At 41.3% G+C, this 17,448-nt stretch overlaps 1 protein-coding gene, 1 non-coding gene and 1 pseudogene across 5 annotated transcripts; all 3 read right to left on the reverse strand.

Annotated features, from left to right (window-relative positions):
- Positions 1-1,427: 1,427 nt before the first annotated feature.
- On the reverse strand, positions 1,428-7,030 carry TMEM100 (transmembrane protein 100). Of its 4 annotated transcripts, none has more exons than XM_060133391.1 (3): positions 6,977-7,030; positions 4,142-4,284; positions 1,428-2,654 (listed from the first exon to the last, which is right to left on the reverse strand). In XM_060133391.1, exon 3 carries the CDS (start codon positions 2,587-2,589, stop codon positions 2,185-2,187), a length of 405 nt encoding a protein of 134 aa, XP_059989374.1. In that variant the 5' UTR covers positions 2,590-2,654; positions 4,142-4,284; positions 6,977-7,030; the 3' UTR covers positions 1,428-2,184. The 4 variants fall into 4 exon arrangements, with proteins under 4 accessions (XP_059989374.1, XP_059989372.1, XP_059989373.1 ...); XM_060133389.1 differs by lacking the exon at positions 6,977-7,030 and adding an exon at positions 6,603-6,683; XM_060133390.1 differs by lacking the exon at positions 6,977-7,030 and adding an exon at positions 4,429-4,565.
- Positions 7,031-16,275: 9,245 nt separating this feature from the next.
- LOC132511407 (large ribosomal subunit protein uL13-like) lies at positions 16,276-16,626 on the reverse strand (annotated as a pseudogene).
- Positions 16,627-16,703: 77 nt separating this feature from the next.
- Positions 16,704-16,788, reverse strand: LOC132512419 (small nucleolar RNA Z195/SNORD33/SNORD32 family). Its single transcript, XR_009538148.1, has one exon. It is a non-coding gene; the product is annotated as a small nucleolar RNA Z195/SNORD33/SNORD32 family (small nucleolar RNA).
- Positions 16,789-17,448: the final 660 nt, after the last annotated feature.

Here is a 17,448-nt window from a genome sequence, read left to right on the forward strand (position 1 = left end):
GGATCAAACACTCAACACTTTCTGATTTTTATTCTTTCGTTCATTTAGGCAAACACTTACTGAGTACCTAATCTGTGCAGGACATTTTATTAGGGGTTTAAAATTATATGACACGTTATGCACTTCTAAGGAGTTTTGGAAGAAGATAAAACATTTATGGTACTCACGTGGTAGAAAATGAAAGTTGCCATCAGAGGATAAATAGGTAGAGACTCTTGAAGGAGCAATTCCTTTCAGATAAATGGGAACCTCTGGGAAGAGGTTGCACTTAAGCTGGGGCTCTAATGAGAAGCAGGATCTGGATATGTCTGAGTTGGAGGGGGAAAGGATGGCATAAGGATGGAGGGAGAACAGAAGTTTGAACATCCATGGAGGCAGGAAAATTGAAGCCTAATCCGGGAATGGGGAATCATCTGGTCTGGCTACCTCATGAGTTTTGGGGTTGGAATAAGAATGAAAGCTGGATACATTTGTTTGGATCATACAGAGCAGGACCTTGAATACACACTTGAGAAATTTCCTCATCAACAGTGGGGAGCTTTTGGATATCTTTGAGCAAAAAAAAAAAAAAAAAAAAAGCATGTCAAAACACAGTATCCCTCCCACTGACATAAACACAATGCCATGCACTTGCATTTGGTCCAGAGGAGTGTTCACCTGCATGTGTTCAAGATGATTGTATTCAACAACTCCAGACTTTCACCATCTGACCTTCAAAGCCAGGAGAAACTAGGTCATCAAGGTGTCTCCCCTTAACAAAACCACCTGAGCACCAGGGAGCAGTCAGTGCCAGAGGGCTCCTGCCACATTTAATTAAAGTCCTTGATAGAATGCCTTTCATCGAAAGTGCTATGCTAGGCTTGTTTTGTTTTGCTTTGTTTTTCCAAGGTTTAGGAAAGGCTTTGTGCCTATCTTTCCTCTCTAGTTTAATATGGTTTAAACGACATGAACTGGGGATATTTCTGGCTAGAGTTATGGCGTAGAGTCCTAGCTGCTTAATATTCACAGAGTTCAAGCAGTAACGTTATTTGCATTGTATTATTGCTAAGTCAGTTAAGCAGCCTGAGAATCTACACAATGCCTGGTATATAGCTGCTGCTCAAAAATATGTTAAGCAAATATTTAACAACTGATCTGATAAATATGTAACACACATTTAACAACACATTATAAAATTCCTGACCCAAGGCATTGATTTCCTAATTATAAGGACATATAAATCTTTTAGAATAAACATAATTCATATTACTCTTCAGAAGTCGTGAAAAAAAATGATGTGATAAAAAATAAAAATCTTTTAGTTAAGTTAGGAAGAAGCAACATGCCCATTTGAGAGAAATACAATTGAGATGTTGTTGCTAATAAGGCAAGGAAAGATGGGCAATCTGGAACTGCAGTAACAACAATGGAAATAACCATTTAAGAAGTTTCAGCAGCAATGAGTATTTATTATTTTGAATAAAAGGTACATTAAACTTTAATATAAAAATCATCAAAAGTGCTATATTGGATTATTTTAATATTAATTTATCCCCACATGTCATCGAGTAGCTACACATTTTACCTTTTTTTTTTAAACTTCTGACACAGCATTATGATCATCTAAAAACTGTCCAATGTTAAAACATAAAAAAAATATTAGTTTATTCTTCAAGAAAAGTACCACCAGTGATGAGTTACTGAAAGTGAAAAATAAAACAGATGCTAGAGAATCAACTTTTTGGAAAAAAATGATCACAGAATTTCACAGGAGTATGCAAAGTTCAAGGCAGTTTAGACTCTCAGCAGAACATTTTTATGACATAACATCCTAAGAGCGTGGGTTATCTCTTTTGGAGGCAGGTTGCTGGTGTACCAGAACTCATCTTCTCTTGCCTACTTTCCAAGGTGAACCCAATGTTGTCTAATGCCGCACACCTCCCATGACCCCTAAAATGTTTAATGTAGAGGAAACACTGATTTTTCAGTCTTAGAAACAGCCCTTAGAATTAAGTTTGTCATCGAAGACACAAGTCATTGCTCACAGAGGAGAACCCCATCCATCCTCCACCCTCAGGCCACCCCCATGCCTCTGGTCTGCGGCAATGCCAAGTCCATCCTCTCCCACACCAGTCCTGGGTGCATTGGCGGACGAAGTGAGAGCAGGTCCTTCAGACCACACATCCCGTTTGGTCTCATTCAGTCCTAAGCAAACAAGCTTCTCTGATTTGCCACTAGAGTCGTCTGACTCTCCCGCCTCTTGGCTTTCTTGCTTCTCTGTCTCACCTTCCAGCACAGGGCGCTGGAGGCTAACAAAAAAAGTCCCAATGATAGAAGGACTAGACCTAAGATGGAGATGATGGAGCCATGGGAATTGAAGCTGTAAGCCACGGCAGTGACCGCTATCCCAGCGATGAGGACAACCACGGCGAAGGGGATGATGCAGCGGTAACAGGAGAGCTCAGCGCCCCCCGTGGCGGCTGTCAGCTGAATCTCATTGACCAGGGGGACCATGGTGACCATGACTTCACCATTGGAGCTCTTCTCCATTGCCACTGGCTTGGGAGACTTCGGGGTTCCCAGGATCTCCTTTATGGGCTCTTCGGTCATTTTTTACAGTATGTCTCCTAGCTGAGTTCACAGACTAGACCTGGGCGGTCTCACCAGGGTGGAAGCTGTGGAGGAGAAGACAGGAGATTCCAGTTAAATGCATCAGAGTAAGCCTCACAAGTAGGAGTAAAGAGCTGGGGGAAAGACCACTGTGTTCTTTTCTAGGAGGCATGGATGCATGTGAAAATCAACTTTAATATATTTTTTTCCTAATTGTTTGCATTCTCTTTGCATTGAGAAGAAAACAAGATAAAGCAGAGAACCATAAAGAAAGGGAAGATATAAAAAGCAGGAAGCACTTTACAGTGCTTAATACACTCTGGCGGTCTGCAAATGTTTTACAAGCTTTTCTGCTTTGTCTATTGCTTTCCTTTCCTCTAAACACACAGAGAAGCCTCAATCTTAATCCCAAAACAGCCTCATTCAAGAGGAGAACACGTTATAAACAACACTTCGCACAGTCCCTTCCACACTCACAGCAACCTAGACTCTGCCGGCGTTTCCGGGCATAACATGCACTCTTTCCAAACTATTGCCCATTAGCTGTGCACCAAAGCAACGTCAAGACCAGCAATCAGCGTACAAATGATGTTCTTCTACATCAACTGACAGTTAACAAGTCTTTATTGTTGTAACTATTAAATACAGCGAAACATGCATCCTGGGTCCATGATGGGGGTGCAGTTGGGCAAAAATTCAGGGACAATAAGGCTAGGATTTGTGAGCTAAAGTGCGGCAATATCCTCTGATCCATTTGAAAAGGGAAAAATAAGAAAAATAATTCAACAGTTTTTTGGACAGAATTTTGTGCTTTTTTATGTTAAAGAGAATATCAATTATTATGATAATTAGCTGTCAATTCACAAATTTTCCATTAAACTCAACAAGGAATTTTGATATTATATGTACCACATGTTTTAAAAAAAAGCATACTAGATAAGCATAAAGATTTACAAGTTCATTTTTACCCCACGCTGCTGTGTACAAAAACTTGCTGCGCTGTATCTTTCTAAATATTTTGAATCTGAACATTTCAGGGTGAAATCTGAGACTCTCGATCAAAAGCCTCTGGTTGAAACGCCATCTATGAGAAATCAGTGAACACTCTTCTCTTGCTCAGACATGGTAAGTCATTCTCCGTTACCATCGAGAAGTGATCCAGCAGCTAAAGGGTTGAGCAGTTATAGTTACTGAAAGCATTTAAAGGAAGATACTGGAGGTGATTTCAGTGAGATGAATACTTTGATCATATTAAGCACCCACTGAAAACTAATTCAACACCAAATCAAACCTCACAGTTTCTTCCTTGCTCTGGGAGGTCAAAAATATCACTCCTTGTGCAATGAACTAAACGTTAGAGCTGCCTATTTGCATGGGATTTTTAATCACCAAATTAATCACTGCTGTTCAATGATACCTTAAATACTGGCTAGGCCAGTAAAAGGATATTTGAGATTCTGTCTGAAAGAAGAAAAATCTTCACCCCAAAGCTGAGACTTCAGCTAACCTGAAAATGAAGCTCCATCCCCCAAAGACTTACACTGACCCGTACCTCAGAGAGAAGCAATCCATTACCAGGGAGACCACTGGACTTGGGAGGGAAGGAACAGCAGCGTCTGAGCTTCTTCTGCGACCTCTGGGAAGACAGCCTGTAACAGCACGTCTGTCAATAAAGTGACAGGACAGGGATCTCCTCTGGGGAAAAGAAAAGATACAAAATACTATATGGTAGATTTTAGATCCTGGAGCTCTTTCTTTTACTCTACCTCTTCCTAAATGACGCTTGTCTTTCCCTCTCTCTCTTTTTATTTCCTCCCCCGCCGGATTGCCCCTCCCTACCATTTTTTTTTTCTTCGTTCTTTTCCTTGCCAGCAGATTCCGAGTTTTGGTTTCCCCCAGCTCTGCTCAGTGACATGATAAGTCAGAATCATTCTAGAGTCCCTAGAGACAGGAGGCAGCTTTTACTTTTATTTCTCTTGCAGCATTTACTGAGCGCACTGCTTTGCATTACTCATTTTTTCCCCAGCCAACCTCCAGATCTTCCTCCCGCCCAGCAGGCATTTTCACAAGAAAATCCCAGAGTCAGCGTTGCAGACCCAGCTGAGGGGACAGAGCCGAAGGGATAGACACTTTTAGGGCGGGAGGAACAGCTGTGAAGTCATCGAGCAGCTGAATCCAGCCTCTAAGCCAGCAAAAATCTATGTTCCCAGGTTTCCCGAATATTCTTTCTTCATATATGTGTGCTGTTCATCTGAAGCTTAACCCCCCCCCCTTATTTGATATCAATTCATTTAGGAACAAGGGTGGGACATACAAATGTTTGTGACTAAGGGGGGAAAACAGTCATTTTGATTTAAACATGATTACTACTTGTGCTAGGAAGTGAGTAACTTCGGCAATGCTGAAATCATCATTACCATCACTGTCATTATAGAGCACCTGCAAGGTGCATGCATTAACATGACTTCTCACTAGTTTACAAATGAGCTTATAGATAGTTTATAAATGAGGCTCAGAGAGGTTAAGTAATCTGACAAAGTTCACACAGAGAGAAACCCTTGGTTTGAACTCTAGGCTTTAAGGAGCACACAAATTACGTAAGGAGCTTGCTAAATGTAGATTGATTTAATAGGTCTGTAGCAAGCTCCTGGCTGGTGTCAATCTGCAGATCCTTGACCCACTTAAAGGAGCAAGGTATTTTAAATATTCAAACATATATGGCTTGACATGTCACGCTCTCAAACAATAAATGTCTATTTCCCACCCCCTGTCTGCAAATGGACTTAGAGCTCTAGACTTTCTTGCAGATAAGTTATTTAAAATTGTAAAGCCCCAGATTGTCTTCTGGAGGGAAAAATGAGATAATACTGGGTGACTATTATAAGTTCATCCCGATACTTCTGTAGCTAAAAGTTATCCGTCATCTATTTTTAATCCATACAAGTTTGACTATCTTTTTAATTGATACAACTAATACTACAAATATAAATTAAATCTTGAAAGAGATTTGTTTTCCTTCTCTCTCGAGTTGTTAGATTTCTCTAACTTCCGGTGGAGGGCATGGATGTTCTCAGGCATCTCGTCTCTGTTCTACGATAGCCCACTCTTTCCATCCTTGTCTAGAAATCATCCCTTGGTGATTTTCTCATAAAGGGAGAGGGACCAGAATGGAAATCAGAGAAAGGGCTTCTTCATTAAAAAGAAATAAAGTTGAAAAGTTCCTGAGGCCTGGCTGAGTCGGGGGAGCCCAGCCTGCTGAGGCTGATGAGTACCTGGAGGGCCTCGGCCACGACTATCTTCAGACTTTAAAAATGTGGGCTGTAAAGGGACACATTCATCCTCCAGGAGGAGTGCTGTCACTTGGTGTTGGAGAAGGGGTACTTAGAACTACGGCATTTCAGCACTTGCCAGCAATGCCCTGGGAGGACAGGGATATTGGGAGCCACGGGCCACATAATTGGAGGTTCTTGAGAAGCTCCTTGTGAGAGCAGCAGTCTTCCCACTGTGAACTGTGGCCTTCGGGGGCAATTCCTCTTTACTTTCTAGCAGGGCTGTTTTCTCCCCAACATAATCCAATAACCTCACTGAAGCTTTGAATATCATCACCCTTTCCTGTTGACCATGTTCCCCCATTGTCAAAGTCAAAGGTACATCATTTGAACTCCTTCCAGAGAGAGGCCAGAGGCACCTTTTTTTGATGGTGACTTCTTGGCTGAACTTATACTGAGGGACAGTGAATGCATCTGTGCTCTGGGAACAGAGTTGGTCTGTCGTTATTGCTCCTAATACCCAAGCTTTCCTCAGCCTTTTCAGGCTTCAGATGTTACATTCACCCTAATTCTTCTTCAGAGTATGTACATCTGCTCAGATACACAGATGCACATCTTCAGATTGCTAGTAGACAACTTATGGTTTGTACTGATAAATACAGAGAAGTAGAAAGCTTTGGGATAAAGCAGAAATATCTAAAGAATAGAGACCCAAGAACACCTGCAGTTTTAAATGATTCTTACCTCTTCAAATTAAAATTCAAAGAATTCCTAGTGATCAATGCCTGATGCCTTTGAATGATTTTTCCTCCCTCCTCTCTGTGCCTATAAGATATTAAACATTCCTGAGAGTGCCTTAAGAGACACCTGCCCGCAAATGCAAAATCTCATTCACAAAGCAACCAGCCTTCTTTCTGCAAGACTTCTTTCAGAAGGGAGAGGAAATCTTTCTGGTTCTTTTTAAACAGAAGGCTCCAGGAGATTCCTTTAAGCTTGGAGAACTTTTCAGAAAGCTTCTAATTCATGAATTAAATCTACATCCTCCTACCCCACCCCACCCCTCCAAAGACATTCCACGTTTCTTTCCCAGTTTCAAAAATCAAGGCAAAGATCCTTACCTTTCCCAGCCAGAATTGGACTGACACAGCTGCCAGCTCCCGGCCAGGCCAACAGCTAGCCAGAGACGGTGATGCAAATCACTACGCTAGGGACTGTAAACAAAGTACTCACCAAGGCTTAAACACAATTAAGGGATCAGAGAAAAATTGATGAGAGGAAATTCCTTAAGTGCTGTTGTATTTTCTTCCATATTTCCCTCTATGAAAATGGAATCCATGTATTTTTTTTTTTAAAGGGACCCAAATTTGGAAAGAGTGTCTTCCTTTGCTTTTCTTTCTTTGTATCCTCATTCGGGCTTCCATTTTCAAGATTTTCCCTATCCAAACCCCCATTCTGATACTATCTCTCTGTAATACTGTGAACCTGCAGAAAAGAAGTTGTAATCCTTGTTCTATACTTCTAGGAGGGTGTGGGGTTGGGAGAGTATGTGCTGTGGGGAGTGAAAAGGCAAATTAATTTTTTCACCATAACAAGAAAGTAATAGAGGAGTAAAGGAAGAAGAGATCCATTGATGGTGAAATGGCATTTGGTTCCTTGTGTGGACCCTCTCCCTAAAGCCAGAGGAGAGGTGTTATCAGAGCTGTTCATCAGAGGGGTGCAAGGCACCATGGAAATGGTGGTACACAGGAAAATCACAGCTCTGAGCAACTGAGCTAAACTTCCACCAAAGGCATCATAAAAAGCAGAATTAGGAACACTTGCTGTTCTGGAGAAAATTCCCCCAAATTAAAAAAAAAATCTCATTTTACTTAGAAACAAGCCAGAAACAAAGTTATTTAGGGAAGGGAGATATAGAAGTGGAGGAGGACAAGGAAAATCGTGAGTACCATGACCAAGAGGAGATTTTGCCTGTGTCCCTTCAGTAGAAGCCAAAAGGGTTCAGTTTCTCAATTAGAAAGGGTACTATTTTGTTTTTGCCATGGGTCGATGCTGTTGAAGACCTGGAAATCTCTCCTTTGGGAACACACAAACTTTTCATTTGGTGAAGAGCACCCCCATGTGCATTCAATTACTCTCCCATATTTACTTTCAGTTTGCTTTTGCTTGGTGTGGTTCATTTGGCTAATTTTCAGCAGGCCTGAAGATGCCAGTTCCTCCCAGTTCTCTGTCCAGTCGCCACATGCCTTTGATCTCCGTCATCACCCAGTCCAGTTGGATTCAGTGAGATTTGGGAAGCTGGCCAATTTTTCTTCTTTCTAATGCTTCTTTTAAGGGTGTGTCTGCATTTAAGCTCTGAAATCATGGACATTTTGGAAAGTGATCTGTGCTTGTGTTTTCGTTTTGGATAACAGGTCATATTATTTCTACTCCTACCCCTGCCCCAAAGCACTTCTCTTTGAGGTCTAGGACATCAAATAGGGAGATCTGATAGTAACAAGTGGAATAATGGGTATGTCTCAGATATAAGTATATATTTTACTATTTGCTGGTCAATTTTAAGGTACCCCAAGCTCATAAAGTCCACACAGATATAGAAAGAAAAACACATCTTTTAGATGTACACTCTGGTCACCATTCTCTTACCCATTTTGTTCTGAGTCACTATGAAAGATTGCCTAAACATAAAAAAACAGAATTGCTGAAATCAAATAACATGGTGGGACCTTAGGGAAGGATGAATAAACTATCTTTCACTTCCTCAAGAACTAATTGTCATTCTGGCCTCGGATGAGAAGAGCTGATTTTCTTGTTTCAAAATCTGAGTGTACACTAAAACAGCTATGAAAACATCCCCCTGTATCTGGTACAATCCTTTGTATTTGTGTACATTATATTTTTGGAGGACTAAGATGAGGAAGCTCAGAGGTAAAGAGTTATAGCAAATTGGACTGACACTTTCCCAAGACAAGTGCACAGCACTTGGGTCAGCTTCCCCTACTGGGCTCTGGATCATGTATTCAGGGGCTTGTAAGGCCCACCATTTTTGCCTTTTCCAGAGAAGGAAAGGGAGGGACAACAGTACCCTCCCCGCTTTGCCCCTCCTCTAGATCCCTGATAATATGGGGCCCTTCTATGCCTTTTTACAGAAGCAATCTCCCCCTAGCCTCTGGTGACAAATGTCACTCGTCCATAAAATGATGTGCACAAACATCGTGTGACCCCAATCCACACCAAATCAGCACAACATTTCTAGGTTTCAACATCAGTCTGGTCCTGGGGATTTGAAACCACCCTGTAACAAGTAAAATTTTCTAAAAGTTAATAATCTACGATGTTCTGCAAGGGTCAGTTAGCTTCTCTTGTTCCATATTCATACAGCAGAACATACCTTCTGACCTGATTCACCATATCCCAGTTGTGTAGCTCTGGTCTTGAAATGACTGGCATGGGATGGGCTCACCAGTCTGGCCCTCCTCCACATAATGAAATATTCAGTTGAAACCATAGATTTTAAGCTCTGTGCTTAAGTAAGAGGAAGGTTGAGTTTATTTCCACAAGTAGATTCTGTTATCTCCATGTTTTAGAGAAAGAAATGGGGGTGTAGAGGGTGCCACTATCCCCAGGTCTAACTCCAGGTTGCTTCATTCTGAGTCGACCTACATGATACATCCAGTTTGAAGAGGAGAGAGCACAATAAGGCTTATCAATCACCTAATATGCACCACTGATGTACAGCCCCTGTCTCAGGTCTTTGTATTTTTATTTTACTAGTGAGGAAACTAAAACTCAGCAGCGTTAAGTCCTTAACTTGCCTGGGGTGCACTGATACTTACTACACACCTTTTGGGTGCCAAGAACTTGTTGAATGTTCTAGTTGAGCATATAAAACCAGTAAGTAAAGCATGATTTCTGCTCTCAGGGAGCTTACAGTCTAGGACAGGAAAGCCGCAGGTAATCTTTCTGCTAGAGGGAATACCAAACTGCTATGGGAGACCCCTGGAAGATGAAACCAGTCTGATCCAGGTGGGAGGGAAAGCTTCATGGTAGATTGGTACTTGACAGTGTAGGTAGGGAAGGAGAGAAGGTGATTCCAGTTGGAAGGAAGAGCCTATATATAAATGTAGCTCAGAAAAGTGCAAATCTGCAGAGAGCTTTGAGTAGCCTGTGTGGCTAAATTTCAGAGAGCATGGGGCAGACAGGGAGCAGTCCAAATAAGACTGGAAATGGTTGCTGGTGAGATCATTGCCTCAGGGTTGAGTTTGGACTTTATTTTGAGAGCAATGTGGGTTTTGAATAGGATGGCATGTTCGGCTCTGTGCTTTGTCCGTAGTAGCCTGGAATTAAAGTGTTGGGATGCACAGGGCCGGGGGTGGGGGGCTGGGGGTGGAGAGTCAAAATGGAGAAGCCAGAAAGTGTGCAAATTAGAGAACCTTTGTGACTGTCCACATGAGAGTGCTGGGGGCCTGATAATGGAAAATGCATACAGGTGGGGAGTCACTACAATGGGTAGAATTGGTAAAAGTTGGCAATGGATTTCACAGGGTAAAATTACCAAGGGAGAGGGGTTTGTAAGGTTTTTAAGCCTAAGTAATTAATAGCTTGGTGGTACTGTCAGAAGAAATAGAGGGCAGGGTGCGGAGGGTATACACTTAGTTTGGTTAGCATAGCTATCCATTTCTCCAACAGAGAGGCAAATGCTAGAGAAAGTGGCATTACTGCCTGACTACTAATTTGTGAAGCATTGTCTTAGTTGCCAAATAATGCTGTCATAGTCTCACAGATGAATTTTCCACTAAAATTATGATTGAATTTATAATTCACTTCATTTCATGCAAACACACAGAATTGCAGATACATATGCAATATACATACATGATTTGAGATTGCTAACTTTCTGCCTGGAACAAGAAATAAATATTTTAAGAATTCAGATTTGAGACTTTAAATGTACTGACTATATGCAGTCATATAAATATGACTAAATAATATATTGATTCAATTTTAAAGTTTAACTTTAAACTCCTCAAAAACAAGAACATAAGTATGCAGTTCTTTTTGTACAGTGTCTAGCATGAAAAAAGCACCTCAAAGATGTTTTCTGGGAATGAAAATGTTTTCTTCTCCCATTGATCACTACTCCAAGGGTTCGTATAGAGAGTTCCAATCACTTCACATTTGGAGAAACAGCCTCTGTCTGTTATTAAAATTAAGAGCTAATTTTATGTTGCCCCATGAGTTAAAGCTTTAAAAAAAAATGGCAGTCCCAGTCCACTATGGATTTCTTTAGAAATGTCCTGTTTTGGGCCTCATGCATTGTAAGCAAGCCTTCACATTAGGGTTTACCAAGATCATGTTGACTGGAAAATCTCCCATAAGTTCCTGAAGGATAGTATTAGTAATTATATACATAAGGAAAGTTTTTGCCAAATAAATGAACAAGTAAAAGGATGACTCTACATTGAAGTCAGATGTAAACTTGAAAGCTCAGATCATTTTTCAAATGGATTATTTCAAAGTGTCCAGCTATTTAGTGCTAATTACATTAGTTATTCATTTATAATTGAATTACTCAATTATTATTTGCATTTTCCAGTATTCTTTGGATGGTGGGTACCCAACAAGAGGCTGTACCTAATAATAAACAAATATTTATTGAACATTTAGTTTGTGTTATATACTTTTTATAGATTTATTATTTCATTTAATACTCATAAATAATCCAAGAGGTAGCTGCCAGACAGTCCCATTATATAAATGAAGAGATTAGGGACTTGTTTGGGGAAGTCACCATTTAGAAGATGGTGAAGCCCACAACTAGAACCAAAGCCTGTTTGACTCCAAAGTTTATCCCTATGCATTATTGTTTCTATGTTCAGATGATATGCATGTTTTCTGTTGCTCATAGGAGTTTACACTCACCCCAGAATAAACTTGGGTTTAGAAAAAGTTATTTTGCCAGAAAAAACATGCAATCACCTTCCCACAGGACCCCTGTAGTGACCCATTGATGAGAACAGGATCAGCTCAAGAAACTGTTTGTAAATATTTTTATCCACTTAAAAAGTCTTTGGTGTTCACAACGTGGGTGGGTAGTGGGAAAGGGAACCATTTGCCCAGCTGAACTGAGGTCAAACTAGAACAATTTATCTTATGAACTTATCTTATGGAACAATGCAGAACAGATCCCTTGCTTTCTTTCTTTAGATAAAAATTTTAAAGTCTTGCTTCACAAAGGAGATGGTACCTTGCTGTCTCCTTGTTTACTTAAGTAAACTATACAGGAAATGGGCATTATTGTCTTTGTAAAAGCACTTGTAAAACTTGATAAAACTAATGATCCCAAGACAGTGCATGGCCACAGAATGAGAACACGATGTTTCTTCCATCGTGCACACAGAGGGCATCAAGTCCACTTTGAACTCCAACTGGCCACTGAGCCTGGTCAGTAAATCTGCCATCGATATCTTTGGATGACTTCCAATTTGAGGGGCTCGATGGTCTCAGGGGAACCTCTCTCCCCTGACTATTTCTATTTATCTTCTAAGTTAAACTTAGTTTGGAAAGGCTTCTTTACAGCTCTGATATGACTTGTTCTTTCTTTCTAGGGTTACAGGGTAAGGTTTTGGCTCACTTTCACAGCAAAATTAACATTTCTGACTCTATACTCTTGTTGTGCAATGAAAACAGCCATAAACTGAAAGTGAGGAAATTTGGGTTTGAATCATTTTTTTCCCTTTTTGTTGACCTTAGGCAAGACACCCAACCTCTCAGGGTCCCATTTGTCAGATCTCAGGGTCCCCTCTGTAGGTTCTTTACTATTCTTTCCTTCTTTTCTATTTAAAAAATCCTATTTGGGGTCCTATAATTTCCCATGTCATTATTAGAGAACGTAGATGAGACAACTTGGGAAAATAGCTAACACAACTACCCTAGCTACCAGGAAATCTCTTTAAAAAAATATTCCCTGGTGCAGCATCTGTCAGCAAAGCCATTGACCTCTTACTGTGGATATTCATCTATTTCCCTGAGAGGAGAGTTGCAGACATCTGGCTCAGAGACAGACTGCAGTGCAAAGGTTTCCTCCAGTTCAAATCAGAAATTCTAGGATTGCAGTGTTTACACACTAATTTCCACTCTTGCTGATCCAAAGCCAATGTCATAAGAAGTGTGAGGTGTCCAAGGAAATCAGTTAAGCCATAGATGGCAAGTTGAATTCGGAAGGCAAGCATCAGGGGCAGAATTCCCACTGGTGGAGCCTTACTCTGCCGTGACTGACATGATGAGATATAAGTCTGAGATCTCAGCTCACATCTTAACGTGACAGGACACAGGAGCAGCCAGGTTTAGGGAAGACTGGTGGGAAAGCCCAAGGGTGGGTCTCTCTGGGAACAGGAAGCACGTATTGCTGTACCAAGAAGGCTCTGGGACACAGAATTTTTCAAGTTGGAGAAGCAATTGAGCTTCCCAGGGGCTGCCAAGAGTGTGTCACAAGGAGTGTGCACTTCCTTAGTGCTTCTTCTATCTCAGGTCACAGAATCCAGAAGGGAGCAGCTGTGCTGCTTTATGACTTGCATTAACACAGATTCCTATATAAGCACCCAGTTCAGATCCTCACATTATGGATTAGAGCAGAGACAAGGATGGATCTATATATTCTTCTCTTTCTGAAATTCCTTTTTGTTTTCTTTGTGGTAGGAGTATAATTTTACCACCATCAAATATATTCTGTATACCAGTGAGGAGTTGGACTACCTGCATGAGAATTGCACAGAGTACTTACAAAAAAAAAATATATGTGTTTCAGGGTTCTACCTAGACCTACTGTATTATTGCACCAGGATGTTTGGGGTGTGTGTGTGTTGGTAGGTCAGGAACCTGCATTTTTTATTCATATCCCAAATGAAGTTTCAGATCCTCTGCTTGACACTAATCTAGCAAACTATTGAGTATGTGCACTTAACCACATGGTTCTCTGGTTAAAACCATCAATGGTCCCTTTTCATTGAAGGGTCAGCTTCAGCTTAGATCAAATTGCAAATACAACACACTATTTCATGTTCCTCTTGCCTGTTGGTTCTTACCTATACTCAGGATGATGTCTACTCATTTTTCCTGATACCTCAAGCAACACCTACTTCCCTGATAAGTCCTCCTCTGTCATTGGACCAGGCAGACCTGACTTTACTTCCACTGTGTCCCTATATTGCTCTATGCTAGGGTATCTCGACCTAGGCACTTTTGACATTTGGGGCTGGATAATTCTTTGTTGTGGGTGGCTGTCCTCTTCATGGATGGATGTTAACATCATTCTTGGCTCTACCCACTAGATGCCAGTAACAACTCCCGAGCTGTGAGAACGAAAAATGTCTTCACGCACTGCCAAATGTCTCTTGGGGGGCAAAATTGTACCTGGTTGTGGACACTGCTCTACACTTACAAATATCATAGCCCTAGCCAAATAATGAGGAAAGTTTCTGCCTGCTAGTTTATCTCCTCTGAGATTCTGAGAGTTCAAGAGTAGGGGGTTTGCAAAATGTATCCTTGTGTTGCCTGTGCCAAGGCATAGCACCTGATGCACAGTAGGCATGTAATACACATTTCCTTAGCAAAACTTTATTGAGGTACTAGATGTCAGAAGACCTGGATTTTAGCTTATCTTGGTTGGCTCTACGGTTTAAAATGTGGTGACTCTGGACACATCAATTAGCATCTCTGTGCCTCAGGTTCCCTCATTGGAAACATCAGCATTAGGCCTTTGGGTTGTATGTGGATGGAATGTGAGTGGGTCTAAGAAAGTGTAAAGTGCAGAAAGAAGCCTAGTCAAGGCAATGTGTTCTGAGGAAGACATGCTGCTGTCATGTTTTTATCCTCCGGGCACAAAGTCTGGGTAGCACTGAAAATTCAGGTCTGTGCAAACAATACAATGCTTTATAACAATATCTAGAGGATTTCTTTAATGTGGAACACTATAAATACTAGAAACTTTGTTGAACTGATTGAACCTGTGATATGGAATGAGACTACCACAAAGACTAAGCATAATGCTGTACAACACACTATAGAAACCCTAAAGTTTCAACTCCCTGCCCCCAGATACACTTGTGTGGGTCTGATAAAGACCCAGCCAGGCCTAAGGGAGCCTTCTCTGCTCTAGGTCTGTCTGATGTTCTGTGGCCTCCAGGAGCTGCCAAACCCATTCTTTGAGCCCTATTCTGTTCTGTGTTGGGACTGTGGCTTCCTTGTTTCCTGACCTTTAACATCAGTGGCAGGAAATTAGCAGGTTTTGCACCTGCAACTGCACAGAACATGTGGCATTAATAAGGAGACTCATCCACTCTTTGTAAAGATTTTTTTCCTCTAATACACCCTATGGAATGCCTCTCCAGTTATTTATTACCTTCAAAAACCTCTCTCTCTCATTCTGCTTACCTACTTTTATGACTTCCTTTTACACCCTGGGCATGGCATCACTCTTGCCTCCATGCTCTCCCAGTGCTGTGGTGGGCTGGTTTATAGATCTCCCTCCCTTCTTTTAGCAGAATGAATTAGTTTCCAGGTTGAGCTCAGCTGTGAAAAACCTCTGTCGCGTGGAAATGTGGACTCTGATATGCATGCACGAGCGTGTGTGTGTGTGTGTGTGTGTGTGTGTGTGTGTACCACCATCAACTCTCTTCCAGCTGCAACCGGCCAGGACTTTCCCACTAACCATTTCATGCCCCAAACATGTAGGCTGCAAAAGCACTCACAAATTGTAAAACTATACAAACAAGTCAAAAAGTCCTGAACACATATACTGCTAGTGCTGCAAGAGGGCTTGCTAACCATTTAGTCTAGCTCTTCCATTTTAAATTTGAGAACATTGAAGCCTGCACAGGTGAACTGACTCCCTCTTAGTATTTTCTTTGCAGTTTCTGACCGTGTCAGAAAGCTACCATGAATCATTCCATTACTTTTAAATGCATCACAGCTAATCTTTATTTTCCAATTTTTTCTATACTTCATGATCATCTCTTTAAGCTTAAAACAATAATTTCCTTTCAATATAGGGCTTGGGGATATCTCATCTGAAAGAGGTGGTAGGTGTATTTAAAATAGTGAGTTCTGTGTATTTTTACAATAACACATGGTTTAGAGCAATGAATAGGACCTTTTTTTCCTTACAAATCGACAATTATTCTGCTCCAAAATTTTTCTTACAATTTCTTTTTAAAACAGCTTAGGCGGATTTCTGAGATTTGTTTGTAAGAAGATGGCCCTGGAGGATATTTGTCTGCTCATTAGCCACTAAAATTTTTCTACTTTGAGAATTTTTAGAGAACTTATTGAATGGATGTACCTGTCTACTAGTTTATATGAAGGACTCATGGACAGCTTTTTTTTTTTTTTTTTAAAGAATAAACAGTCAATTTTATTGGGCTCAGACTAGGAATCCATGGATCTTGAGGACCTCTGTGAATTTGTCAATTTTCTTCTCTCTGTTCTTTTTGCCCTGCTTCCAGAGCCTCATAAGCTGCTGCTTCTTCCAGTAATGGATCTTGGCCTTCTCCTTCCTCTTCTTCTCCAGGGTGGCTGTTACTGCCTGGGACTTCCAGCCAACCTCATGAGCCAGGCATCCTATGTTAGCAAACTTTTTCATAGGCTTCAGATGCACAACCTTGAGGGCAGCAGGAACCACCATCTGCTGTTTTTGTCATAGGGTGGTGTGATCCCATCAAACACCTTGATGGTCCAGGGCAGCCTGGCCTCTCTTGGTCTTATGGGGCAGCATGCTTGTGGGCAGAGGACAGCAGCCCTGCTCAGTGGGGCACGCGAGGACCCTGCTGCCCGACCCAGGCAGGCAGACAGGTGGCCTCAGATGGTAATGCGTGTGGAATCATCTCATGGTTGGGAAACTCGAACATGAGTGAGAAAAGTCCTCATCACCAACCTCATGGACAGCTTTATTGAAAAGCTTGGCAGCCTGAGAATCTAAGATTGTTCACTGCTGATCAAAAACTGTGTTTCCTTGGGGACTCAGATCAGTAAAAATGTAAAATGAGGAGGGAGAGACTGATATAGGATTTCAAACTATTTTTGACCACCTGACTTGAAGAAAAAACTAAGAAGTAATAGTCCCTCCTTCCCTGCACACCATTCTCAACCCATTCTCCTAAAAATCCTTCGTATTGTGGGTTTTATTTTTCATTTTAATATTAATTGTATTTTAAATTAGGTCTCTAAGAAAGAAGTTGGCCTTTCTCATTCTTTTCAGAGTGGTTTGCGAAATACTACATCAATGCATCTGAGAAAAACACAGGAAAACAGGATCTCTTGTAGTTTTGTTTTTGAATCAATACCCAAAATAATGACCAGAAGCAAAAATCCACTGGTGTGTCCACAAGCAGGTTGCTGGGCCAGTCAGCTTCATCCTTCCCGCCCTGAGCTGTTCTCCTGCAGGCTCCATGCCACTGCTGCAAGCCCCTAGAGCAGATAGAAAATGTAGGACAGAATGAGCAGACCTATGATGGCAAAGAACATCAGGATGAAAATATCCAGCATTGTGGACTCGTTGGCCAAAGAGGCCTCTGGATTCCAGAGAGATGTGAGCTGT

This window comes from Lagenorhynchus albirostris, chromosome 20, assembly GCF_949774975.1.
Source record: "Lagenorhynchus albirostris chromosome 20, mLagAlb1.1, whole genome shotgun sequence".
NCBI lineage: Eukaryota > Metazoa > Chordata > Mammalia > Artiodactyla > Delphinidae > Lagenorhynchus > Lagenorhynchus albirostris.